Source organism: Aethalodelphis obliquidens, unplaced genomic scaffold (assembly GCF_003676395.1).
Source record: "Aethalodelphis obliquidens isolate GAN/ISIS:26980383/991018 unplaced genomic scaffold, ASM367639v1 scaffold9, whole genome shotgun sequence".
In the NCBI taxonomy this organism is placed as follows: Eukaryota; Metazoa; Chordata; class Mammalia; order Artiodactyla; family Delphinidae; genus Aethalodelphis; species Aethalodelphis obliquidens.
The window spans coordinates 30,989,700-31,017,674 of record NW_020837953.1 but is presented as its reverse complement, the minus strand read 5'-3'; the positions used below and the strand labels follow the sequence as shown (position 1 = coordinate 31,017,674).

The following is a 27,975-nucleotide window of genomic DNA, read 5'->3' as shown; positions in this document are numbered from 1 at the left end:
CAGCGGCCATGGCTCACGGGCCCAGCCGCTCCGCAGCATGTGGGATCCTCCCAGACCGGGGCACAAACCCGTGTCCCCTGCATCGGCAGGCGGACTCTCAACCACTGTGCCACCAGGGAAGCCAAAGATTACTCTCCTTTATCGATAAGACAAAAAGAAATTAGGGGTTGAGTACAGTCATTCTCTCTTAGCCACTTATTCCATCCTTTTATTCTCCAAGACAAAAATACAAATTTTAGGGTCCTTTTCATTGCTCTCAATCAACAATATTTCCCAAGCTTCACTCCTTTTCCATGTTTTAGCCTAGAGTACACTGTGGTTGTAATCATGTACCACCTCTTTTGTCTACAGTATTACTAATTTCTTTTTAATATTTAAATACAAAAGGCACATATGCTCATATTTTTAGAAACCCAAACCATACAGATATGTATAAAATAAAATATAAAAGACCTTATTCTGCCCCCAAACCTCCATGACTTCAGTATTAAGTTTCGTGTATATTCTTCTAAAAATTTTTCCTATGTATATATGTCCTTTTAAAACTTGAGCTCAAAGAGCACCCTGATAGCTATAAAGGAGTTTTTTAAGTGCTTCCAGTTTGCCAGGAACAGTGTTAATTTATACCTCCTATCCTAAAACCGAGTTTGGTTAGTGCCTCCTTTCACTCTACAAAAGAGTTCTAGTTTGGACAATAATATGAGCTGCTTCAGAGTAGCTGAGAAAGATGAAGACTAGGGTAAAAAGATGGAGTGATTTCAAGGTAAGTGATGACCATAGATAGAACCATTTCTGACTGCAGAGGATTGAGGACTGACTGGCAATAGGGGAAAGTGAAAGAGAACCTGAGGCTAGGATTTATGTTGTATTGTGAACAATGACTGGAACAATCTTGAGATAGAGCTAGCAAGTAGTACAGAAACAAGAAAGGGATAACTCAATAAGGAAGAGACAATGTGATTAAAATAACTCCAATAGTAACGCTCATCAGCAACATCTCTCTTTATACACAAGTAAACAGCAGGGTTAAAAATCTTGGCTTTATTCAAGATATGGAAACAACCTAAATGTCCATCGACAGATGAATGGATAAAAAAGGTATGGTGTGTGTGTGTGTGTGTGTGTGTGTGCGCGCGCACGTGTGCGCGTGTGTGTGTATAATGGAATACTACTCAGCCATAAAAAAGAATGAAATAATGCCATTTGCAGCAACATGGATGGACCTAGAGATACCACACTAAGTGAAGTAAGTTGGAAAAGAAAGACAAATGCCATATGATATCACTTATATGTGGAATCTAAAACACGATGCAACTGAACTTATCTATGAAACAGAAACAGACTCAGACATAGAGAACAGACTTGTGGCTGCCAAGGGGGAGGGGAGTTGGGGAGGGATGGATTGGGAGTCTGGGATCAGAAGATGCAAATTATTATATATACGTATAACTAATCACTTTGCTGTATACCAGAAACTAACATAACGTGGTATATACCTCATAAACTATACCTCAATAAAATAATTTTTTTTTTAAAGCATGGCTTTATCATCAGCAACTTGGGACAGGACCATTCTTTCCACTCAAGTTTTAGATTTCTACTACAGCCTGTGAAAATTAGCTTTACTCCTCAACATCTGACATTTACTCTTCTTATTCTAATTATTTTTAACAGTTAATAAATGCTCTATATTTTCTTAGATTCTATATTTGTCTGTTCGGCACCCACTAATCACAGTGCCAAACTAAGAGCCAAAGTTGCTTACATCTCCCCTGCAATCTAGAGCCTATATTCTGAACCATACTCTGAACCATATTCCCCTGCTGTGAAATCAACCCAGTGCCAGATACCTAGTGATAGCTTCTATACCCCAAAACCCTCTGGAATTATTCAAACTAGCCAATCCTAAATAAACAATTACCCTATGTTACGTTGCTTCACCTTGCCTGTGGAAACCTCAATTAAGGCTGTAGCCTATGCATTCTCTTACAATTCCCCTATGCATCTCTGCCTCCTGAATGACACTGGTGCTTACCCCCGTGACCCTGTGTGGTCTGCTACATCTCTCATCTCTAAGAGAAATGTAACATGAAATTTTTTTAAAAAATAAATTTATTTATTTATTTGGCTGCGTTACATCTTCGTTGTTGCACATGGGCTTTCTCTAGTTGCGGCGAGCAGGGGCTACTCTTCGTTGTGGTGCGCGGGCTTCTCATTGTGGTGGCTTCTCTTGTAGCAGAGCACAGGCTCTAGGCTCCCAGGCTTCAGGAGTCGTAGCACACAGACTCAGTAGTTGTGGCACACAGGCTTAGTTGCTCCGCGGCACGTGGGAGCTTCCCGGACCAGGGCTCGAACCAGTGTCCCCTGCAGTGGCAGGCGGATTCTTAACCAGTGTGCCACCAAAGAAGTCCAAACTTTCTTTTTTCTTCTTTTTTTCAATGGCACTGACCTCTTCATGTAGTCACTCAATCACCTTTACAAATTTATAAATTAAGACCCAGGTACAAATCAATTAAAAAAAAAGATGCCTCATGACAATCACCATTTATAGTCAGCAGAAAATTTGTGGGTTTAAAAAAAATTTTTTTTTAGTATTTAAAAAAAAATTTCTTTTTTTAATTTTTTGGCCACATCACTTGGCTTGTGGGATCTCAGTTCCCAACCAGGGATCGAACCCAGGTCCCTGGCAGTGGAAGCACAGAGTCCTAGTGACTGGACTACCAGGGAATTCCCAGAAAATTTGTTTTTAAAGCACTTTAATTTCTTAACTCTCTCTGAAGTAACAATCAGATTTTGCACATCATATTATAGATACTGAACAGAACAGCAAACAAATGAAGCAGAGAGGAAAAAATGACTCACCAGCAGGTCAGCTTCACAATTCTCATTACCTTAAATAGGTAAGGAGTGACTAACAACAATACTCATTTCAACAGTATGTCAACACTTACATAAGTCTTTTGAAACTATGACTAGACCTTTGTCTTACTATATTAAAAACTCAATGACAGAATCTTCTTTGGTACATTTAGTGTCTCTAATTCAGCTATTTGTTCTTATAGTGTATATCTTAGATACACCGCTGAGGATGATTTTTAAGCCTACCATTTCCCTGATTATTAATGTTCCACCAGGGATATGGGATGACATTTTAAATGTTTCAAAAGGTCCTTTTACCAACTGCTTATGTCTTCCTAGTTTTATACTTAAGTGAGGGGCTAAAAGACTAATAGCAAAAGAATCACCAGTATGCACCAGTATGTCTCAACATAAAGTAAAATATTAAAAATGTATCACTGATGTAAAGAATACATCTACAACATGAAAAACATACCCTGTTATCTGCTTTCAAAATTCAAAGTTTTTTAGGTTGGATTTTCATAGGGAGGTAAACATGTACCACTCTATATTCTCTCTTAATATAAAATGCAAGAGGCTCATTCAGGAGAGCAAATTGAATCAGTATTTATCTAATTTCAGAAAAAGAAGGTCAAGCCAAAAGGAAAAGATTCTTTAACACAAAAGTATCTTAATAGAATGATTACTATTACCTTCCTTTTTTAAATGCTAAGGGTCAAAAAGCACTTAGGAAAAAACAAAAAAGCCATGGCAAGGCAATAAATCTGTATCACTTGGGGACATTTAAAATGATTTTATTTATTTATGTTAAATATTTAAAAGAAATTAAGAATTCAACCTATTCTCGAGGGTCTTATCTATTTTTAAGAATTAGCTAGTGGTCAAATTATACTTTCTTCAACTACTACTACTAAAAAAAAAATTAAGTCAGGGAAATTTAGGTAATGATAAAACTAGATTTTCTGGCAGAAATGGTATATACTGTTTGGTAAATAGATGTCCTCTTTTATTTTCTAAAAACTGTAAGAGTAGCCATTGCTTTTTTTAAATGACACTTCTAAAGACAATATTTATTTTGTAATGCTGAATTTTCTAAGCAAGTCCTTGGCATTAAGTTAGCAAAATATGAATTTAGGAACACAGAACATCGTTTCTTAGAAGGAAAGTATTAAGGAGTCCTTTCCTTAATTTTATTTCTGATTTAGAATCTGTAGTACAACTGAATAATATTTAACATCTCTTAAGATTAGCTTTTCTACAATCAACTTTAAATTGTTAAAGAAAATACTTACTGGTTGCTCTGGTAAATCTTGCTCTTCTTCCATGAGGACCAATATTTCTTTATTACACTTATGTGACTGGACTGCAAGTGTCTCTCAGCAGTCTTCACAGTCTATTTAAAAAAGAGGGGGGATTCAAAACTTTATGTACTCTTAAAGCATTATCATTGAGGCCATCAGAGAATAATTTTAAAAATATTTTGCTACCTCAATCTTTCTACGTGAGCTCCAATCTCAAAATCTCAAATCTGCACGTGGCTTTTCAAAATGGACATGCTGCACCAAGTCAGGATAGGTTTACACAATGACTTTTATAATTCCTTGCAAAAGCCAACACGTGGAGCCACTTCTGCTGTACTTAAAACATGGTTACTATAGTGCCCAACGCATTAAACACTTTATAGCAGCCATGTGCAATTAACTAAAACACAAGTTTTTTTAGAATTAGGGTTACATTAAAAAACGATAAAAACTAGCTTAGCCAGTCAAGAAGTTATGATAACATCTAACCTGCTTTAATGGGGAACATTTACATAACTGTTAACACACAATCACTTTAAATAGGGCAAACTGGAATATCAAATAAATATTTTCGCAACCAACTATCTGTATATATGTAATCAGCTTAAAGGAAAACTCAACTCTTCTGGATCTATCTTAATAATGCAGATAAATAAGTAAAGTGAAACACTGAATTTTAGAATTAAGGAAAATAATCATGTAGAGCTAGGACCCAATTTATCCTGAAATAGCTCCACTACATGTATTGCCTGGTCAATTATTTAAGCAAAATCTTTACCTTCTCAGACCCTGCTCTTCCTGTCCTGGTTTTCAAACTAAAAAAGAGAAATAGGACTCTAAGCCCCACATTTACTGGTAAGAACACCTTATTGTGGCCTGCTGCCGAGTGAGATAGAAAGATGTTAGAAAACTAAATAATTATAAAAACTATAAGCTCCATTTCTATTTAACAAAAATGAAAGTAGCACTTCTCCAAAACAGATGTGATTGTTTATGCATGTAATTCAGGTCACACCTGTTTTCACTTATTTTACCAACCACTGTAACCAACTTACCAGACAAAGCTAAAGTATAGAGTCTTATTGCAGAAGTAATGAATAAAAAGGGAAATGAAAAACTTCACTTACACCCATTTACCACCACTCCACTAATACTGCTCTATTCTGGTGTAATACAACACACTTTATTTTAGAGTCACACTCTAGAATGGGAAAAGGAGAGAAAACACATAGGGGACACAATCAGACGCAAAATTGTCCAACTCTGACACAGCTTTCCTCCCTGCCCCGATCTAGAATGTCAAAAGAAAAAAAAATTTAAAGGTCAGAAGAACCTGATGCTCAATGCACTCACGTGTAACTCATACACAGAGCCTCAAAAGCTAAGTTTTCATACTACATGACGTAGATAACTAGTACTGCAGAATTACAGCAGGCAATAACTGAAGCTCACAGAAGCTATCTTCCCTGCATTTGTTTTGCTCTACTCACAAGAGCACGACCAATGTGACGTGAAACTGATTCACAATTGTGAAAGATGAACTGTTTTTTCGTTTTACCAGCTTGTATCTGTTTTAGTTTTAAAATGAAATGTCTTGTCTTTATGGGATTTTAACAGTGTCAATGTACACAATGTATTTAATACATATATGATTTCATCCCAAAAGGAAAAGCAAACTAGGGTCAAATCATTAGAGAAATGTAATGCCTTTAATACCTCATTTGTTAAACTTTTGTGTGACCAGATCTCTTCTAAACAAAAAGTGATAATATCCCAGGTTTTACTCAATTGAAAGCCATAACTGTAATGACTGCAATCTCTAATTAGTAGATTCTCAGCAAAGGAGAAGGAAGGGATATTCTTTCTCATGGAGGAAGGGTTATAAATCTACGCCTAAACAAGAGGAAAGTAAGAAAAATTGTGTTAAAAAAAAAAAAGAAAAAAAAGGTACTAATAACATGTCCTTTAATTTTTGTCTTAAACACAGAAATGAATTTATTTTAAAAATATGAACAATGTTAAAGGAGAACATAGATTTTTTTATAAATCAAAAGGGGTCATGGGCTTTATTTACTTATTATTTATTTTTTTTTTTTGGCGGTACACGGGCCTCTCACTGTTGTGGCCTCTCCTGTTGCGGAGCACAGGCTCCGGACGCGCAGGCTCAGCGGCCATGGCTCACGGGCCCAGCCGCTCCGCGGCATGTGGGATCTTCCCGGACCAGGGCATGAACCCGTGTCCCCTGCATCAGCAGGCGGACTCTCAACCACTGTGCCACAAGGGAAGCCCAGTCATGGGTTTTAAAAGGTAAGAAATACTACTCTTAATAGTGGGGAAATAAATTCTCAAGCCATATAAAACAAAATGTTAAAATCTTGAATTTTGTTTCTTAGGAATATGGTAATATTACAGTGATTTTATAACAGAAAGGGAACAGCTTTCTATTTTTCTTGAGATAAATTCTATAAGTTGAAAGAAAACCTTCTTTAAGGGAAAAGATTGGAAGACATTCTTTTCTACCTCTATTTCTTCTTTGAAAATAAGCACCTTCTGTTGTTTCCATCTTAAAAATCACCTTTATCTTCTTCATTTTTCAATTTAGGGAAAGAAAAGGGTCACAGATAATTTCTACATTTGGAAAAAAACCTTAAAAAAAATCAAGTAATTAATCAATGACCACCAATAATTTTGATAATTTTAAAACAAAAAAAAAAGGCAACCTACAAAGGATGCATATGATTTATTACAGAATTTCTGGGATTCTACTGGCAACATGTGATATATGTGAAGTTTGTAAACATACATTCTGGTATACTTGTATATAAAATATATTAATAATGACTATAAATTATGTAATTCCATTACAACATGCATCTAAGATACTACTTTCCATCAATATAGGATTCTTCCTTCCTTCCAATATTTTGTAATGTCAAACACCTAAAATATACTAGAGAAAAGAACGCAAGTATTTATCATGCTTCTAGCATTTATCAATGTGATAATAAAACTTTTAATATTAAGATCTTACACCATTTTCTACAAGTGGCACATGCTTACAATCGAAAGTCACATTTACTAACCACCAGATGAAAGTGTTATATAACACAGACAGGTGCTCCAGTACTGGATAATAAAAAAAAGTACAGAATTACCATACAAACCTTAGTTTTCTCACTTCCATGTACTAGTTCTAGAGTTTAATTGTGTATTTTGATATTTTCTTACCATTAATATAACCTGACATTGAGAATGGCTCAAGATGGTGGAATAGAAAGACATGCGCATACACCCTCTTGCGAGAGCACCACAATCACAACTAACTGCTCAACAATCATCAACGGGAAGACACCGGAACTCACCAAAAAAGATACCCACATCCAAAGATAAAGGAGAAGCTGTAATGAGACGTTAGGAGGGGCGCAATCACAATAAAATCAAATCCCGTAACTGCTGGGTGGGTAACTCACAGACTGGAGAACACTTATACCACATAAGTCCACCCATTGGAGTGAAGGTTCTGAGTCCCACGTCAGGCTTCCTAACCTGGGGGTCCAGCACCAGGAGGAGGAATTCCCACAAAATCAGACTTTGAAGGCTAGCGGGATTTGACTGCAGAATTTTGACAGGACTGGGAGAAACACAGGCTCCACTCTTGGAGGGTACACACAAAGTAGCGTGTGCATCAGGACCCAGGGGAAGGAGCACTGACCCCATAGGAGACTGAACCAGACCTACCTGCTACTGTTGGAGGGTCTCCTGCAGAGGCGGGGGGGTGGCTGTGGCTCACCGCGGGGACAAGGACACTGGCAGCAGAAGATCTGGGAAGTATTGCTTGGTGTGAGCCCTCCCGGAGTCTGCCATTAGCCCCACCAAAGGGCCTACAGGCTCCAGTGCTGGGACAGCTCAGGCCAAACAACCAACAGGGAGGGAACTCAGCCCAACCCATTAGCAAACAAGCAGATAAAAGTTTTACTGAGCTCTCCCCACCAGAGCAACACCCAGATCTACCCATCACCAGTCTCTCACATCAGGAAGCTTGCAAAGGCTTGTAGATAGCCTCATCCACCAGAGAGCAGACAGCAGAAGCAAGAAGAACTAAAATCCTGCAGCCTGTGGAACGAAAACTACACTAACAGAAAGACAAAATGAAAAGGCAGAGGACCATGTACCAAATGAAAAATAAAACCCCAGAAAAACCACTAAATGAAGTGGAGATAGGCAACCTTCCAGAATAAGAATTCAGAATAATGACAGTGAAGATGATCCAGGACCTCAGAAAAAGAATGGAGGCAAAGATTGAGAAGTGCAAGAAATGTTTAACAAAGACCTAGAACAATTAAAGAACAAATACCGAGAAGAATTAAAAAACAAACAAACAGAGATGAACAATACAATAACTGAAATGAAAAATACACTAGAAGGAATCAATAGCAGAATAACTGAGGCAGAAGAACGGATAAGGGACCTGGAAGACAGAATGGTGGAATTCACTGCTGCAGAACAGAATAAAGAAAAAAGAATGAAAAGAAATGAAGACAGCCTAAAAGACCTCTGGCACAACATTAAACGCAACAATATTCACATTATAGGGGTCCCGGAAGGAGATGGGAGAGAGAAAGGACCCAAGAAAATATCTGAAGAGATTACAGTCAAAAACTTCCCTAACATGGGAAAGGAAATGGCCACCCAAGTGCAGGAAGTGCAGAGAGTCCCAGGAAGGGTAAACCCAAAGAGAAACACACTGAGGCACATAGTTATCAAACTGACAAAAATTAAAGACAAAAAACATTATTGAAAGCAGCAAGGGAAAAAACGACAAATAACATACAAGGTAACTCCCATACAGTTAACAACTGATTTCACAGCAGAAACTTTACAAGCCAGAAGGGAGTGGCAGGATATATGTAAAGTGATGAAAGGGAGGAACCTACAACCAAGATTACTCTACCCGGCAAGGATCTCATTCAGATTCGATGGAGAAATCAAAAGCTTTACAGACAAGCAAAAGCTAAGAAAATTCAGCACCACCAAACCAGCTCTACAACAAATGCTAAAGGAACTTCTCTAAGTGGGAAACACAAGAGAAGAAAAGGACCTACAAAAACAAACCCAAAACAATTAAGAAAATGGTACTAGGAACATACACGTCGATAATTACCTTAAAAGTGAATGGATTAAATGCTCCAACCAAAAGACACAGGCTTGCTGAATGGATACAAAAACAAGGCCCATCTATATGCTGTCTACAAGAGACCCAGTTCAGATCTAGGGACACATACAGACTGAAAGTGAGAGGATGGAAAAAGATATTCCATGCAAATGAAAATCAAAAGAAAGCTGGAGTAGCAATACTCATATCAGATAAAATAGACTTTAAAATAAAGAATGTTACAGGAGACAAGGAAGGACACTATATAATGATCAACAGATCAACCCAAGAAGAAGATATAACAATTACAATTATATATGCACCCAACACAGGAGCACCTCAATACATAAGGCAACTGCTAACAGCTATAAAAGAGGAAATCGACAGTAACACAATAATACTGGGGGACGTTAACACCTCACTTACACCAATGGACAGATCATCCAGACAGAAAATTAATAAGGAAACACAAGCTTTAAATGACACAATAGACCAGATAGATTTAATTGATATTTATAGGACATTCCATCCAAAAACAGCAGATTACACTTTCTTCTCAACTGCGTACAGAACATTCTCCAGGACAGATCACATCTTGGGTCACAAATCAAGCCTTGGTAAATTAAAAAAAAAGGAAAACATATCAAGCATCTTTTCTGACCACAATGCTATGATATTAGAAATCAATCACGGGAAAAAAACGTAAAAAACACAAACACATGGAGGCTAAACAATACGTTACTAAAACCAAGAGATCACTGAAGAAATCAAAGAGGAAACCCAAAAGATTCCTAGAGACACATGACAATGAAAACACGGGGATCCAAAACCTATGGGATGCAGCAAAAGCAGTTCTAAGAGGGAAGTTTATAGCAATACAAGCCTACTGCAAGAAACAAGAAAAATCTCAAACAATCTTAACTTTACACCTAAAGGAACTAGAGAAAGAAGAACTAAGAAAACCCAAAGTTAGCAGATGGAAAGAAATCATACAGATCAGAGCAGAAATAAATGAAATAGAAACAAAGAAAACAATAGCAAAGATCAATAAAACTAAAAGCAGGTTGTTTGAGAAGATACACAAAATTGATAAACCATTAGCCAGACTCATCAAGAGGGAGAGGACTCAAATCAATAAAATTAGAAATGAAAAAGGAGAAGCTACAATAGACACCGCAGAATACAAAGCATCCTAAGAGACTACTATAAGCAACTCTATGCCAATAAAATGGACAACTTGGAAGAAATGCACGAATTCTCAGAAAGGTATAACCTTCCAAGACTGAATCAGGAGAAACAGAAAACATGAACAGACCAATCACAAGTAATGAAATTGAAACTGTGATTAAAAATCTTCCAACAGGGCTTCCCCGGTGGTGCAGTGGTTGAGAGTCCGCCTCCCGATGCAAGGGACATGGGTTCGTGCCCCGGTCCGGGAAGATCCCACATGCCGCGGAGCGGCTGGGCCCGTGAGCCATGGCTGCTGAGCCTGTGCGTCCGAAGCCTGTGCTCCGCAACGGGAGAGGCCACAACAGTGAGAGGCCCGCGTACCACCAAAAAAAAAAAAAACTGCAGAGGAAGGAACACTCCCAAACTCATTCTATGAGGCCAACATCATCCTGATACCAAAACCAGACAAAGATACTACAAAAAAAGAAAATTACAGACCAATATCACTCATGAATAGAGATGCAAAAATCCTCAACAAAATAGTAGCAAACAGTCCAAGAACACAGTAAAAGGATCATACACCATGATCAAGTGGGGTTTATCCCAGGGATGCAAGGATCCTTCAATATACGCAAGTCAATGTGATACACCATATTAACAAATTAAGGAATAAAAACCATATGATCATCTGAACAGATGAAGAAAAAGCTTTTGACAAATTCAACACCCATTTATGATAAAAACTCTCCAGAAAGTGGGCATAGAGGGAACCTACCTCAACATAATAAAGGCCATATACAACAAACCCGCAGCAAACATCATTCTCAATGGTGAAAAACTGAAAAGCATTTCCTCTAAGATCAGGAACAAGACAAGGATGTCCACTCTCACACTATTATTCAACATAGTTTTGGAAGTCCTAGCCATGGCTATCAGAGAAGAAAAAGAGATAAAAGGAATACAAATTGGAAAAGAAGAAGTCAAACTGTCACTGTTTGCAGATGACATGATACTATACATAGAGAATCCGAAAGATGCCACCAGAAAACTACTAGAGCTAATCAATGAATTTGGTAAAGTAGCAGGATACAAAATTAATGCACAGAAATCTCTTGCATTCCTATACACTAACAATGAAAGATCAGAAAGAGAAATCAAGGTAACAATCCCATTCACCACTGCAACAAAAAGATAAAATACCTAGGAATAAACCTACCTAAGGTGGTAAAAGACCTGTACTCAGAAAACTATGAGACACTGATGAAAGAAATCAAGGATGACAGAAACAAGATGGAGAGATATACCATGTTATTGGATTGGAGGAATCAATATTGTGAAAATGACTGTATTACCCAAAGCAATCTACAGATTCAATGCAATCCCTATCAAATTACCAGTGGCATTTTTTACAGGACTAGAACAAAGATATCTTAAAATTTGTATGGAGACACAAAAGACCCCAAATAGCCAAAGCAATCTATAGGGGAAAAAATGGAGCTGGAGGAATCAGACTCCCTGAATTCAGACTACACTACAAAGCTACAGTAATCAAGACAATATGGTACTGGCACAAAAACAGAAATACAGATCAATGGAACAGGAAAGAAAGCCCAGAGATAAACCCACACACCTATGGTCAACTAATCTATGACAAAGGAGGCAAAAATATACAATGGAGAAAAGACAGCCTCTTCAATAAGTGGTGCTGGGAAAACCACTGGGACAGCTACATGTAAAAGAATGAAATCAGAACACTCCCTAACACAATACACAAAAATAAACTCAAAATGGATTAGAGACCTAAATGCAAGACCGGACACTACAAAACTCTTAGAGGAAAACATAGGAAGAACACTCTTTGACATAAATCACAGCAAGATCTTTTTTTGATCCACCTCCTAGAGTAACGGAAATAAAAACAAAAATAAACAAATGGGTCCTAATGAAATTTAAAAGCTTTTGCACAGCAACAGAAACTATAAACAGGATGAAAAGACAACCCTTAGAATGGGAGAAAATATTTGCAAATGAATCAACAGACAAAGGATTAATCTCCAAAATATATAAACAGCTCCTGCAGCTCAATATTAAAAAAAACAAACAACCCAATCCAAAAATGGGCCAAAGACCTAAATAGACATTTCTCCAAAGAAGACATACAGATGGCCCAGAGGCACATGAAAAGCTGCTCAACATCACTAATTATTAGAGAAACGCAAATCAAAACTACAATGAGGTATATCACCTCACACCGGTCAGAATGGCCATCATCAAAATATGTACAAACAATAAATGCTGGAGCAGGTGTGGAGAAAAGGGAACCCTCTTGCACTGTTGGTGGGAATGTAAATTGATACAGCCACTATGAAGAACAGTATGGAAGTTTCTTCAAAAACTATAAATAGGATTACCATATTACCCAGCAATCCCACTACTTGGCATATACCCAGAGAAAACCATAATTCAAAAAGAGTTATGCACCACAATGTTCATTGCAGCACTATTTACAATAGCCAGGACATGGAAGCAACCTAAATGCCCACTGATAGATGAATAGATAAAGAAGATGTGGTACATATATACAGTGGAACATTACTCAGACATAAAAAGGAACGAAATTGGGTCATTTGTAAAGCCGTGGATGGATCTAGAGACTGTCATACAGAGTGAAGTAAGTCAGTAAGAGAAAAACAAATATCATATCTTAACATATATATGTAGAATCTAGGAAAACGGTACAGATGAACCAGTTTGCAAGGCAGAAATAGACACACAGATGTAGAGAACAAACGTATGGACACCAAGAGGGAAAGCGGGGTGGGGTGAGGGGGGCAGTGGTGGTGGCATGAATTAGGCGATTGGGATTGACATATATACACTAATATGTATAAAATAGATAACTAATAAGAAGAACCTGCTGTATAAAAAAAATAAAATAAAATCCAAATATATATATATATATATATATATATAACCTGCCATAATTCTACGTTCAATGAGATTCATCTTTTGAAATATCCAATAATATAATGGCTTGACAATGAAGTGGAAAGTGGATACTTAATGTAGTGTAAATGAATATAATTTTAACTGAGTCAAACAGCCAATGAAATAACATAACATACACTGAGTTAACTTTTTGTTTTAAGTACCTTCAAGGCATTTGGATAGTAATGTCTTTTCATAATTTTCTAGTTTCAATTCTTACTGTTGGCTTCTAAATACAGCTGTTTTACCACCTTTTTTGGAGAGAATTTATCAGTATCCACATGCCTTCACGGGCAGAAATCTGGGAAAACCTGTAACTGAGTACAGAAATAGTATTTCCTAAGACTTCACATTTCCCTACCTGCAAATACTAACAATGAAAAAATAGGAATTTTGGTTTGTTTGAAAAGATCACATAATTTTAAACATTGTGATTGCACACGCTCATAAAGCAGGATTCTTTTGTAATATGACAGTCATTATTTTTAATACTTAAAAATTACAAGGGAAATAAAAAGTAACAAATATTTTATTTCAAACTTCTCATTAGATTCCTACCTCAAAATTTCTGTTTTGTACCAATTTCAACATACTATTTACCCTGTAATTATAAATGGCCACAAGCAAGAACTTAGATTACTTCAATATGTTATTATAGCTCTTAAGTATAGGAAGGGGAAATATATATACTGTGTAAATACATATTTATATTTTAAAACACAGAATAAAGGTCAAATTGTTTTCAATGAAAGCAAAGTATACATCACTCTTAATTACAACATCACGAGAAGTGTCAAAATAGAGAACAGTCTCATTATAGGTCCTAGAAGGGGAATTTGCATATGGCAAAGTGTGCACAGAGATATTCAGGAGTTAACTGCATTTTTTTTTTTTTTTTTTTTTTTGCGGTACGCGGGCCTCTCACTGTTGTGGCCTCTCCCGCTGCGGAGCACAGGCTCCGGACGCGCAGGCTCAGCAGCCATGGCTCACGGGCCCAGCCGCTCCACGGCATGTGGCATCATCCTGGACCAGGGCACGAACCCGCATCCCCTGCAATGGCAGGTGGACTCCCAACCACTGTGCCACCAGGGAAGCCCTAACTGAATATCTTTTGTTCAGCTGTAAGTAGAAAACAGGTAGCTCATAAATTTGACCATTGACTACACTGTATTTTAGAAGTCTATTTACTACCCCCTTCCAAAGCCTTCTATGTATTTTTAGAGCACACCACAGAAAAGGCTACAGAAGTTTCCCTGGGGAAAATGAACAGCACGTTTCCCAAAATTAAATATATCTCAACAATAGTTATAAACAACAGTAGCCTGAAGAAGGTATCAAAAAAGTAGTATATCATCACTTATGGATTACTTTAGGATATAAAAGAAGTAGGTAATTAGCAAATGTTTACCATGGTGTCCTCAAATATAATTATATATATTGAAGAATAAAAGAAGAATAAAAACAAGAATAAAAACAAAGAGCAAAATACCCTCTTCTAGGTGGCTTGAAGAAAACTACTTCAAGTATTATTATTCAACAATAACTGATCTCTTCTAAGGAGGATCTATTAATTAATTCAGAAACAAGTGTCCTAACACCCAAAGTACCAAACATAAAGCCTAAAGATATCTCTTCAAAATAAATTCTATTTTATAAACTAGGAGGCCTCATAAAGCATAATCGGAAAAGATGTCAGGAAAATGATTTCAAAACGTAAGAAAACATTTCTATGGTCTCTTGCAGAACAGTACTTAGTAGTGTCAGTGGGGATGATACTAAATACTAATTTGGGCTTCACAATCTATAGAACACTTACAATAGGTTTCAAACAAGAAGTAAACAAAGGTTTATTCCAATACCTACAAATTTCTTACTGAAAATTAGGCAAAAATAATAATGAACATCTTGGAGGAGAATAACAGAGGCAATTAAGGAAGATCTGCCCTACACCAGTCTTTAAAATCAATTACAGTGGGGAGGATATGAGACCTATCATTTACTGAGCATATAAAATCCACCAGGTATTTTTACATTCGTTGCCTTACTTAATTTTATCTTGTCAGCCATTTTAAAACACAACTGGTACCATCCTCATACTATGGACAGGGCAACTGGGATTCAGAGACTTAAACAATCTGCCTGAGGATAAGAGCAATCATGTTTTCAGACTAAAGTAGAAATATATCAAATAAAGACAATAGAGGAGAGTGCTGATGGCTGTGCAACATTGTGAATGTACTTAATGCTACTGAATGGTATACCTAAAAGTGGTTAAAACTGTTTATTTTGTTATGTATACTTACCACAAGAAAAAAAAACTACAAAAAGACCCCTGAGACTAGAAAGAGCAAAATAATGACCAAATCCAAAAAGTGCTCATAAGTGGAGAAAATCATTATTTAAAAAATGTTGTCAGGGGGGCTTCCCTGGTGGCGCAGTGGTTGAGAGTCCACTTGCCGATGCAAGGGACACGGGTTTGTGCCCCAGTCCGGGAAGATCCCACATGCCACGGAGTGACTGGGCCCGTGAGCCATGGCCACTGAGCCTGCGTGTCCAGAACCTGTGCTCTGCAATGGGAGAGGCCACAACAGTGAGAGGCCCGCGTACCGCAAAAAAAAAAAATATTGTCAGGGGGCTTCCCTGGTGGCGCAGTGGTTAAGAATCCGCCTGCCAATGCAGGGGACACAGGTTGGATCCCCGGTCTGGGAAGATCCCACATGCCACAGAGCAACTAAACCCATGTGCCACGACTACTGAGCCCATGAGCCACAACTACTGAAGCCTGCAAGCCCTAGAGCCCACGAGCCACAACTACTGAAGCCCGTGCGCCTAGAGCCTGTGCTCTGCAACAAGAGAAGCCACTGCAATGAGATGCCCATGCACTGCAACAAAGAGTAGCCCCCGCTCGCCTCAACTAGAGAAAGCCCGCGCACAGCAACGAAGACCCAATACAGCCAAAAATAAATAAAATTTTTAAAAAATGGTCAGAAAAACTGAATATCAATGTGGAGAAAAACATAACCACACCATACACTATGAGTAATTCTAAATATATGAAAAACCAATAAGCTTGCAAATAATTCTGGAGAAAACAGAAGAGCATATTTATTGCATCTGTGGGAAAGAGATAAAATTTGGGGCAATGAAGGAAAGCATAAGCAACAAATTGACAGATCTGGTTATGTAAAACATACTTTCATGCAGTGAAAAAATACAAATCTAAAATTAAAAGGATATAACAGGGCTTCCCTGGTGGCGCAGTGGTTGGGGGTCCGCCTGCCAATGCAGGGGGCGCAGGTTCGTGCCCCCGTCCAGGAGGATCCCACATGCCGCGGAGCGGCTGGGCCCGTGGGCCATGGCCACTGAGCCTGCGCGTCCGGAGCCTGTTGCTCCGCAGCGGGAGAGGCCACAGTGGTGAGAGGGCCGCGTACCGCAAAAAGAAAAAACAAAACAAACAAACAAAAAAAGGATATAACAAATGGAAGCAATGCCTGCAATAATTATGACAGATAAAGCTTAATGTCTACAATATAAATCCAACCAGGGCTTCCTTGGTAGCGCAGTGGTTAAGAATCCGTCTGCCGGACTTCCCTGGTGGCACAGTGGTTAAGAATCTGCCTGCCAATGCAGGGGACACGGTTTCAAGCCCTGCTCCGAAGATCCCACATGCCATGGAGCAACTAATCCCCTGTGCCACAACTACTAAGCCTGCTCTCTAGAGCCCGCAAACCACAACTACTGAAGCCTGTGTGCCCAGAGCCTATGCTCCGCAATAAGAGAAGCCACTTCAATGAGAAGCCCACACACCGCAACAAAGAGTAGCCCCCACTTGCCACAACTAGAGAAAGCCCGCATACAGCAACAAAGACCCAACTCAGCCAAAAATAAAAATAAATAAATTAATTTTTTAAAAAATCTGTCTGCCTATGCAGGGGACACAGGTTTGAGCCCTGGTCCAGGAAGATCCCACATGCCACAGAGCAACTAAGCCCATGAGCTACAACTACTGAGCCCATGTGCTGCAACTACTGAAGCCCATGTGCCTAGAGCCCATTCTCCGCAACAAGAGAAGCCACTGCAATGAAAAAGCCCACACGTCACAACGAAGAGCAGCCCCCGCTCGCCGCAACTAGAGGAAACCTGCGTGCAACAACGAAGACCCAACATAGCCAAAAATAATAAATAAAATAAAAATAAATTTTAAAAATAAAAAATAAAATAAACCCAACCAGTTCAACATTTACTGCTCATCTGTTATGCGGCAAATGATGACTAACATACACATCCATCAAAGGATACAAACAGTTGAAGTAACAACCAAGATCAAATCAGCACTTTGGAAAAAAGATTCTCACTAACTGAATAAATTTTAATATTTTTAAGATACCACTTCACACGTATTAAATTACCAAAAATAAATCTAAACAATAAAACCTAAAGTTATGTGGGCCATAAGAAGAAAAGAAATATTCAGGCACTGCTGTAAAATTGTATGTATATTCAGATTGTTCTCTGGTTAGAGTATAAAAGAGGTCATAAAATTGCCCATGGCCTGAATAATTTTTCTTGGATTTTCCCCCCAAAATTAAATAGAGGAGTAAAAAGCTAACTCTATTTTAAAAATTGAGTAAGTTTCTTGTTCACAGTAATGAAAAATTAGAAACAACCAACATGTGGAGAATGATTTATCTAAGCTGTAATTCTATATTCTATATTAAATGAAACTGCAATCTATTTCAATAAAAGCTCATTTAAAAGATGAAAAAAAAGGTAAGATTTTACATTAATTACAGCATAATAATAATACCTTAAATAGTTTAATAAAAATCAAAAGTAGGGCTTCCCTGTTGGTGCAGCAGTTAAGAATCCACCTGCCAATGCAGGGGACACGGTTTCGAGCCCTGCCTGGTCCAGGAAGATCCCACATACCGTGGAGCAACTAGGCTCGTGCACCACAACTAGTGAGCCTGAGCTGTAGAGCCCATGAGCCACAACTACTGAACCTGCGTGCCACAACTACTGAAGCCCGCATGCCTAGAGCCCGTGCTCCGCAACAAGAGAAGCCACCACAATAAGAAGCCTGCACACCACAACAGAGTAGGCCCCACTCGCCACAACTAGAGAAAGCCCACGCGCAGCAATGAAGACCCAACGCAGCCAAAAATATAGATATACAGATAGATAGAATTGAGCACACGACCCTCCCTTTTAAAATTACATTCCTAATATTAACTTAAGCTATTTACTCCTTTTCTTTCATTAAATCTCAAACTATTCTGTTACATTAGTTTGACCTCATGGTCATACTCTTGAAAGTTTTAAAATGTTTTAAATTTATAAACTCAAAACTTCTTTTTCACTACTGTTAACTGGTACTTTAAGGACTGTCTAAAAATCCTAAGAAGATTCTTCTTTTAAGCTACTTTTTAATTTCTTGTACAATCTAGCAAAAATAACAATTTGATTTTTCTTTATAGCCATAAGTCTTTAATTTACAAGATACAAACTTCGATCTATTGTTAATGAAACAGGTAATTTTAATTATACAGGATATAAAAATAAATTATTTTACCATTTCTAGTCAGAGATGAGTATCATGGTTTTGGAAAAACAAAATATCTCCTAACCTACCAAAACCTCAAAGTCATTAGTGAAAGAGTTCCCTACTTCATTATTAATTAATAATTAAGAATTCTTCAAAACTACTTCTCTGACCCTTACTGTGTTCTATAAATCTGGCAGTTAACAATTCTGTCAAAACTACTAATTTTCCTTTGGTCCTAAGATTCCTGTGGAATCTTGATCCTAAATTCCACAATGGCAGAGACCGCCTTCTTTTTAGTATCTGAGAGCACATAGTATCTGATTGCCTGCTATGTGCCTGCTATGAACAAATATAAATATTTGTTCAATCAAGTATAATTTCTAGGCTCTTGACTCCTCTAAATATCTACTTAAAACCAGTTCATTAAGAACCTTCAATATATTTAGAGGCACAAAGAATTCAAAACTTCACTTTTCTCATTTCTCACCAGGAATGCCTAAGTCTTTAATTCTTTACAAGGTTTTATTAACTAATTTGAAGAACATCATTTTGAAGTCTGTGTTAAGTGAAAAGTTCCCTTCAAAAAAAAAAAAAAGGACTGATATGCTTTAAATCAAATCTTAATATCACATACATAACAAGGGATCACAACACACGCACTACTTACTTAGAGGTGAGGAGTTAGGAGACCTTAAGTTTCGGCCCCTTAATAGGCTGAGAAAGGAAGGAGGGAAGGAATGAAGGAAAAGAGGGAGGGAGGGAGGGAGGGAAGGAGGGAGGGTGGGGAGAGAGAGAGATCAAGTATGAAATCACCTTCCCCAAACACAAATATACACAGCTATCATGAAACATTCCTGGCCAAAGATGGGTCCGCATCCTAATCCCCAGAACCCATAAATGTTACCTAATTTGGAATAAAGAGTCTTTGCAGATGTATTTAAGGATTCTGAGATGAGCAGATTATCCCGGATTATCTGGGTAGGCCATAAATGCCATCTTAAGAGAAAGGCAGAGAGAAATTTAACACCCACACCCATACAATGAGGGGAAGGCGATACAAATATGGAGGCAGAGACTGGAGTGATATGGCCAAAGAATGCCAGCAGCCACTAGAAGCTGGAATAGGCAAGGAACGGATTCTACCCCTAGAGCCTATGGAGGGAGTGCAACCCTGCCAACACCATGATTTTAGACCTCTGGCCTCCAGAACTGTGAGAGGATAAATTTCTGTTGTTTTAAGCCTCCAAATTTGTGACAATTTATTATGGCACCCACAGGAATCTAATACTATTTGTAAAGAAGTTTATTTTGTTTTTCATTCGTTTTTGCTATTACCTCTCAGCTTGGGTTTGTTGGCCATCTGGCCACTGAATGAAACACATAAGCTGAAAACAAAGGTAGGAAATGAAGAAAAGTATGTAAATAAGACGACAGAACATGATTATACATACAGTTGCAAAAATGCTTCCAAACATTAAGAAGAATAAAAAGCTTTCCAAATAATTGGACAGTTTGCCTAACAGAACTGTCATATTACAAAATTAGCATTTTCCTGCTTTCACTCTGGGTCGAATCCTAAATTTATAGTTGAAGAAATTTCCAGGTAACATAGTAAAATTGGCAGTCCCAAGTGTTTCATGGATCTTGAGACACCTTAGTGATCCATCTAATGCCCTGAGAACAAACAAGTATTAGTATCTGTAAGATAGCATTTAAAACCAGCACACAATCACTGTACTGGACTATCTGATGTGTTCTGCCTGGGGAAAAAAAAATGCTGCTAGAGCTAAACCTGAAAGATAATCAAGTCCTCCTTCCCAGCTGGTCTTGATTTAACTTTCTTAGGCACACCATGCCTCAAGACTGAAGCTCATATTTTTCTATTTTGATTGACTGAAGTTCCTATTTTGTATTTCTTTCATGAAGTCATTTTGTGATATCTATAGAGTAGTATGCTTCTTCATAAAAGCATTTACTCAACATTTAACTTAAAATTTTGTTAACACTGTGCTAAGCACTGTATTAAGAACATTAATAAACAGATTACAGAATGATACTGGATAATCAGAAATTTTTGTCATTAGAAAAACATGACTTTTCTAACTAAGCAAATACCTCTTTTTGGAGGGGGCATATACTTCTTTCTTTGGAGCTTCCTTTTTTGTTTTTCTTGAATAGAGCCCTAGAATTCTTTCTCAACATAAAATATTCATAGAATATCTGAAACCAGAAGAAAAACACTAAAATAAAATAGAGGGTAGAATATGCCAGGTGTTTTAAGACATATTCTGAAAGAAATCATAATTAGTGTGTTTTGGCTGCTTTCAAAATTTTATGTCAGTGTTGAAAATGCCATTTAACTAAACACTAAAATGTATATATCAGAGTAAAAATATAAAGGCTTCATTAATTTAACCAATAAAAGCTGTTAATGCTAACTTCAAGCAACAAAGTAAACAAGAAGAGTAAATTTTAGGAACTTACTCTTTTTCTTGATAAAGACTCTTAATTGAAACAATTTTCCCAGAGGCTATTATTTTCTGGTTGGTCTAAAATGAAGGGATCAAGTCTACAGAGGCCAGCAATCTCAAACTCTGGAATCTCCTCTGAATGCAACTCAAAAAGGACGATACACAAATTAAACTTAATCACTAAAAAAAAGTATATGCTTTCCAAACAAACTTCAGGGTAATGTTATCAAAGTTTTTTAAAAAAATGATATTTTAATTTAAATTGCATTAAACACATAAATTAATTTAGGAGGAAATGATGAGTTTACAATATTGTGTTCTCCTATCTAATAACACAGTATGTATTTCCAGTTACTTAATCTTTTTTTAAAAACATCTCTTAGCAGATCCTCTACGTTTCTTTATGTTGGCATTTTATCTTTTCATTTGTTATATTTTTCATTTCTAAAGAAGTTATTTTTTATATACAGGATAGTTGTTGATATTGGTACATTAATTTTGTAAACTCCCATGTTACCAAAGTCTCTTATTGTTTCTAACAATGAGAATAGTTAAGATGGTTGATTCTTGAGTTTCACGTATATATTTTCCCCAGCTGCATAAAAATAGCTCCTCTTTCCCCAATATTAACTTCTTTATTTTTTGTTCTTACCTAATGATATTGGCTTACACCTCCACTATAACATTAAGTAACAGTGCTAATTGTTGGGCATCCTTTTCTTGTTCCTCACATTAAATAAAATACATCTAGCATACCACTACTAAGCATGACATTGGTCAAGTGCTTTTTTGGCATCCAAAAAAATGACCATCTGGTTTTTCTCTTGACTATTAATATAGCATATTACTAGATTTCCTAATATTGAACCACATATACATTTGGTTCAGAGATGAAACTCTGGCATTGTAGAATATTATTTTAATGTACTGTTGAATCTATTTTCTAGTACTGAATTTATGATGTTCAATAACTGCTTTTAATTGTTTTAAATGAACACCCTGAGAGGGGAAAAGCTATTTGTACAGGGTGAGCTCCACTCAGGTCAAATATAGTCTTGAGAATGAGGTCTTTCAAGGAACCTCCAGACAGGTCAAATAATGACAATTTTCTGGGAACAGGGCTGTGAAGGAGCTCCAATCTTGTTCTGCCCCTTCCAATGGCTTCCAGGTTGCTAGTTCTCACCATGACTGGGGGCTGCTGTTTTCCAAGGCTACTATGGAGCTGGAGAGAGGAGAATGGGAACAATGCAAGCTAAAATGCTATACAAAGTTCACTGTTTTTGCTGAGATTCAGCCATTTTTCTTGAATAAATGTTCAGATTGCTGCAAGCCTGTATTAATTTTCAGAGTCCTGAAAGAGTTGATTCTGACTATTTTTGCCAGTATTCTCACTGCTTTTACGAAGAATTTTCAGAAGTTCTTACTCTGCCATTATTGTTGACATCCTTTGCATTTCAATTCAGCTCAATCTTTATACTTATTAATTTGCTATTCACACTTTCTCATTCTTAAAATTTCAATATTTACATTTATTTCCTTTTTCATTTCCTCTGAAATTACTAATGATGCTTATCTTTAAAATCTCCTTCAGTTTATACTATTCACTATTTTCTTTAGTGTTGGAAGCATTTCGTACCTCTCTTGCATAGAATTAATTTTTCTTAAATGGCCGGTAAGTCTAGGTTAGTAGTTCATATTTGCAGTCAGGAATTTCTTTTTTTTTTTTTTTAATAAATTTATTTATTTATTTATTTTTGGCTGCGTTGCTTCTTCATTTCTGCGTGCAGGCTCTCTCTAGTGGCGGCGAGTGGGGGCTACTCTTCGTTGCAGCATGCAGGGTTCTCATTGCGGTGGCTTCTCTTGTTGCAGAGCATGGGCTGAAGGCGTGCACCCTTCAGTAGCTGTGGCACGCGGGCTTCAGTAGTTGTGGCTCACGGGCTCTAGAGCGCAGGCTCAGTAGTTGTGGTGCACAGGCTTAGTTGCTCTACGATATGTGGCATCTTCCTGGACCAGGGCTTGAACCCATGTCGCCTGCATTGGCAGGTGGATTCTTAACCACTGTGCCACCAGGGAAGCCCCAAGAATTTCAACTAAACAGTGTATCCTCAGAGTGGGTGAGAATCTTTGTTCGTATATTATTATATGCAGGTTCTAGTTATATACATCCACTTCTAGTAACCATGGAAGAGGGGTGAAATATGCAGTTAGGCAGTGTCGGCAGGTCACCTGCTTTCTGGATATGAATTCTTTCCTCTTCTGAACATCACATAAATTACTAGGGATATCACTTGTCTCCCACGCCAGGACTCTAACTTTAGAGACTAGCTATCATAGCTTTATCTGGGGGAGAAACACTTCGTTAGCTAGCTACTCACTTTGCTTTTTGCTTCCGCTGCTTTTGGGTGGAAGTCTATAGTTGCTTCAGGCTGTGCTTGCTTCTTTCTCTAACCTCCAAATTAATTCATTCACTTACAAAATATTTACTGAGTGTCTACTACGTGCCAGGCACTAGTTTAGATACTGGGAATTCAGTGATGAACACAAAGTCCCTAGTCTCAAGGAACTTATATTCCAAGAGGAAGATAAACAAATACATAGGTAATACAATTTCACAAAGTAATAATGCTTTTCTTTTTAGATCTTTTTTCTTGATGTGGACCACATTTAAAGTCTTTTATTGAGTTTGTTGTAATATTTTTTCTGTTTTCTGTTTTGGTTTTTTGGCTGCAAGGCACGTGGGATCTTAACTCCCTGACCAAGGATTGAACCTACATCCCCTGAATTGGAAGGCAAAGTCTTAACGACTGAACCAGGGAAGTCCCCAAAGTAATAATACTTTGGAAAATAAAACAAAGGAAGGAGTCCCTTCCATCAGGAAGCTTGCACAAGACTCTCAGATAGCCTCATGCACAAGAGGACAGACGGCAGAAGCAAGAAGAACTACAATTCTGCAGCCTGTGGAAGGAAAACCACATTCACAGAAAGACAGACAAAATGAAAAGGCAGAGGACTTTGTACCAGATGAAGGAATGAGATAAAACCCCAGAAAAACAACTAAATGAAGTGGAGATAGGCAACCTTCCAGAAAAAGAATTCAGAATAATGACATTCAACATGATCCAGGACCTCGGAAAAAGAATGGAGGCAAAGATTGAGAAGATGCAAGAAACGTTTAACAAAGACCTAGAAGAATTAAAGAACAAACAAACAGAGATGAACAATACAGCAACTGAAAAATACACTAGAGGGAATCAATAGCAGAATAACTGAAGCAGAAGAACGGATAAGGGACCTGGAAGACAGAAGGGTGGAATTCACTGCAGCAGAACAGAATAAAGAAAAAAGAATGAAAAGAAATGAAGACAGCCTAAGAGACCTCTGGCACAACATTAAACGCAACAACACTCACACGATAGGGGTCCCAGAAGGAGGAGAGAGAGAAAGGACCCAAGAAAATATTTGAAGAGATTACATTCAAAAACCTTCCCTAATATGGGAAAGGAAATAGCCACCCAAGTCCAGGAAGCGCAGAGAGTCCCAGGCAGGATAAACGCAAGGAGAAACATGCCAATGCACATAGTAATCAAATTGACAAAAATTAAAGACAAAAAAAATTATTGAAAGCAGCAAGGGAAAAACAACAAATAACATACAAGGGAACTCCCATAAGGTTAACTAACAGCTGATTTCTCAGCAGAAACTCTACAAGCCAAAAGGGAGTGACAGGATATATTTAAAGTGATGAAAGGGAGGAACCTACAACCAAGATTACTCTACCCGGCAAGGATCTCATTCAGACTCAATGGAGAAATCAAAAGCTTTACAGACAAGCAAAAGCGAAGAAAATTCAGCACCACCAAACCAGCTCTACAACAAATGCTAAAGGAACTTCTCTAAGTGGGAAACACAAGAGAAGAAAAGGACCTACAAAAACAAACACAAAACAATTAAGAAAATGGTACTAGGAACATACACATCGATAATTACCTTAAAAGTGAATGGATTAAATGCTTCAACCAAAAGACACAGGCTTGCTGAATGGATACAAAAACAAGGCCCATATATATATATGCTGTCTACAAGAAACCCACTTCAGACCTAGGGACATATACAGACTGAAAGTGAGGGGATGGAAAAAGATACTCCATACAAATGGAAATCAAAAGAAAGCTGGAGGGGCTTCCCTGGTGGCACAGTGGTTGGGAGTCTGCCTGCCGATGCAGGGGACATGGGTTCGTGCCCCGGTCCAGGAAGATCCCACATGCTGCGGAGCGGCTGGGCCCCTGAGCCATGGCCGCTGAGCCTGCGAGTCCAGAGCCTGTGCTCCGCAACGGGAGAGGCCACAACAGTGAGAGGCCCGCGTACCGCAAAAAAAAATTTTTAAAAATTAAAAAAAAAGAAAGCTGGAGTAGCAATACTCATATCAGATAAAATACACTTTAAAATAAAGAATGTTACAAGAGACAAGGAAGGACACTATATAATGATCAACGGATCAATCCAAGAATAAGATATGACAATTATAAATATATATGTACCCAACACAGGAGCACCTCAATTCATGAGGCAACTGCTAACAGCTATAAAAGAGGAAATCGACAGTAACACAATAGTAGTGGGGGACTTTAACACCTCACTTACACCAATGGACAGATTATCCAGACAGAATATTAATAAGGAAACACAAGCTTTAAATGACACAATAGACGTGATAGGTATAAGTGATATCTATAGGACCTTCCATCCGAAAACAGCAGATTACACTTTCTTCTCAAGTGCGCACAGATCATTCTCCAGGATAGATCACATCTTGTATCACAAATTTAACAAAACTGAAATCATATCAAGCATCTTTTCTGACCACAACGCTATGAGATTAGGAATCAATCACAGGAAAAAAACGTAAAAAACATAAACACATGAAGCCTAAACCATACGTTATTAAATAACCAAGAGATCACGGAAGAAATCAAAGAGGAAATCAAAAAATACCTGGAGACAAATTACAATGAAAACAGGACAATCCATAACCTATAAGATGCAGAAAAAGCAGTTCTAAGGGGGGAAGTTTATAGCAATAGAAGCCTACCTCAAGAAACAAGAAAAATCTCAAATAAACAATCTAACTTTACACCTAAAGGAACTAGAGAAAGAAGAACAAACAACACCCAAAGTTAGTAGAAGGAAAGAAATCTAAAAGGTCAGAGCAGAAATAAAGAAATAGAAACAAAGAAAACAATACCAAAGATCAATAAAACTAAAAGCTGGGTTTTAGAGAAGATAAACAAAACTGATAAACCTTTAGCCAAACTCATCAAGAAAAAGAGAGAGAGGTCTCAAATCAATGAAATTAGAAATGAAAAAGAAGTTATAATGGACACCACAGAAATACAAAGCATCGTAAGAGACTACTACAAGCAATTCTGTGCCAATAAAATGGACAACCTGGAAGAAATGCACAAGTTCTTGGAAAGGTGTAACCTTGCAAGACTGAACCAGGAAGAAACAGAAAATGTGATCAGACCAATCACAAGTAATGAAATTGAAACTATAATTTAAAATTTTCCAACAAACAAAGTCCAGGACCAGATGCCTTCACAGGTGAATTCTATCAAACATTTAGAGAAGAGCTAACACCCATCCTTCTCAAACTCTTCCAAAAAATTGCAGAGGAAGGAACACTCCCAAACTAATTCTATGAGGCCACCATCACCCTGATACCAAAACCAGACAAAGATACTACAGAAAAAGAAAATTACAGATCAATATCACTCATGAATATAGATGCAAAAATCCTCAACAAAATACTAGCAAACAGTCCAAGAACACAGTAAAAGGATCATACACCGTGATCAAGCGGGATTTATCCCAGGGATGCAAGCATTCTTCAATATATGCAAATTAATCAATGTGATACACCACATTAACAATTTGAAAAATAAAATCCATGTGGTCATCTCAACAGATGCAGGAAAAGCTTTTGACAAAATTCAACACCCATTTATGATAAAAACTCTCCAGAAAGTGGGCATAGAGGGAACCTACCTCAACATAATAAAGGTCATATACAACAAACACACAGCACACATCATTCTCAACGGTGAAACACTGAAAATATTTCCTCTAAGATCAGGAACAAGACAAGGACGTCCACTCTCACCACTATTATTCAACATAGTTTTGGAAGTCCTAGCCAAGGCAATCAGAGAAGAAAAAGAAATAAAAGGAATACAAATTGGAAAAGAAGAAGTAAACCTGTCACTGTTTGCAGACGACATGATACTATACATAGAGAATCCTAAAGATTTCACCAGAAAACTACTAGAGCTAATCAATGAATTTGGTAAAGTTGCAGGATACAAAATTAATGCACAGAAATCTCTTGCATTCCTATACATTAATGACGAAAAGTCTGAAAGAGAAATTAAGGAAGCACTCCCACTTACCACTGCAGCAAAAAGAATGAAATACCTAGGAATAAACCTACCT

At 37.6% G+C, this 27,975-nt stretch overlaps 1 protein-coding gene across 7 annotated transcripts in view; it reads right to left on the bottom strand.

The window, feature by feature from the left end:
- Positions 1 to 27,975, bottom strand: part of EYA3 (EYA transcriptional coactivator and phosphatase 3) — a 104,504-nt gene that overhangs the window by 62,732 nt on the left and 13,797 nt on the right. For 5 of the 7 annotated variants that reach the window (XR_003433360.1, XM_027109479.1, XM_027109487.1 and 2 more), the window contains exon 2: positions 4,152 to 4,252. Coding sequence is in view for 5 of the 7 variants with exons in the window: in XM_027109479.1 (XP_026965280.1) it covers positions 4,152 to 4,184 (33 nt within the window). In the remaining 2 variants the exon portion in view is untranslated. Of the gene's footprint in view, positions 1 to 4,151; positions 4,253 to 7,898; positions 7,952 to 27,975 lie in introns of those variants that run through there. The other 2 variants (XM_027109480.1, XM_027109485.1) reach the window with 2 other exon arrangements.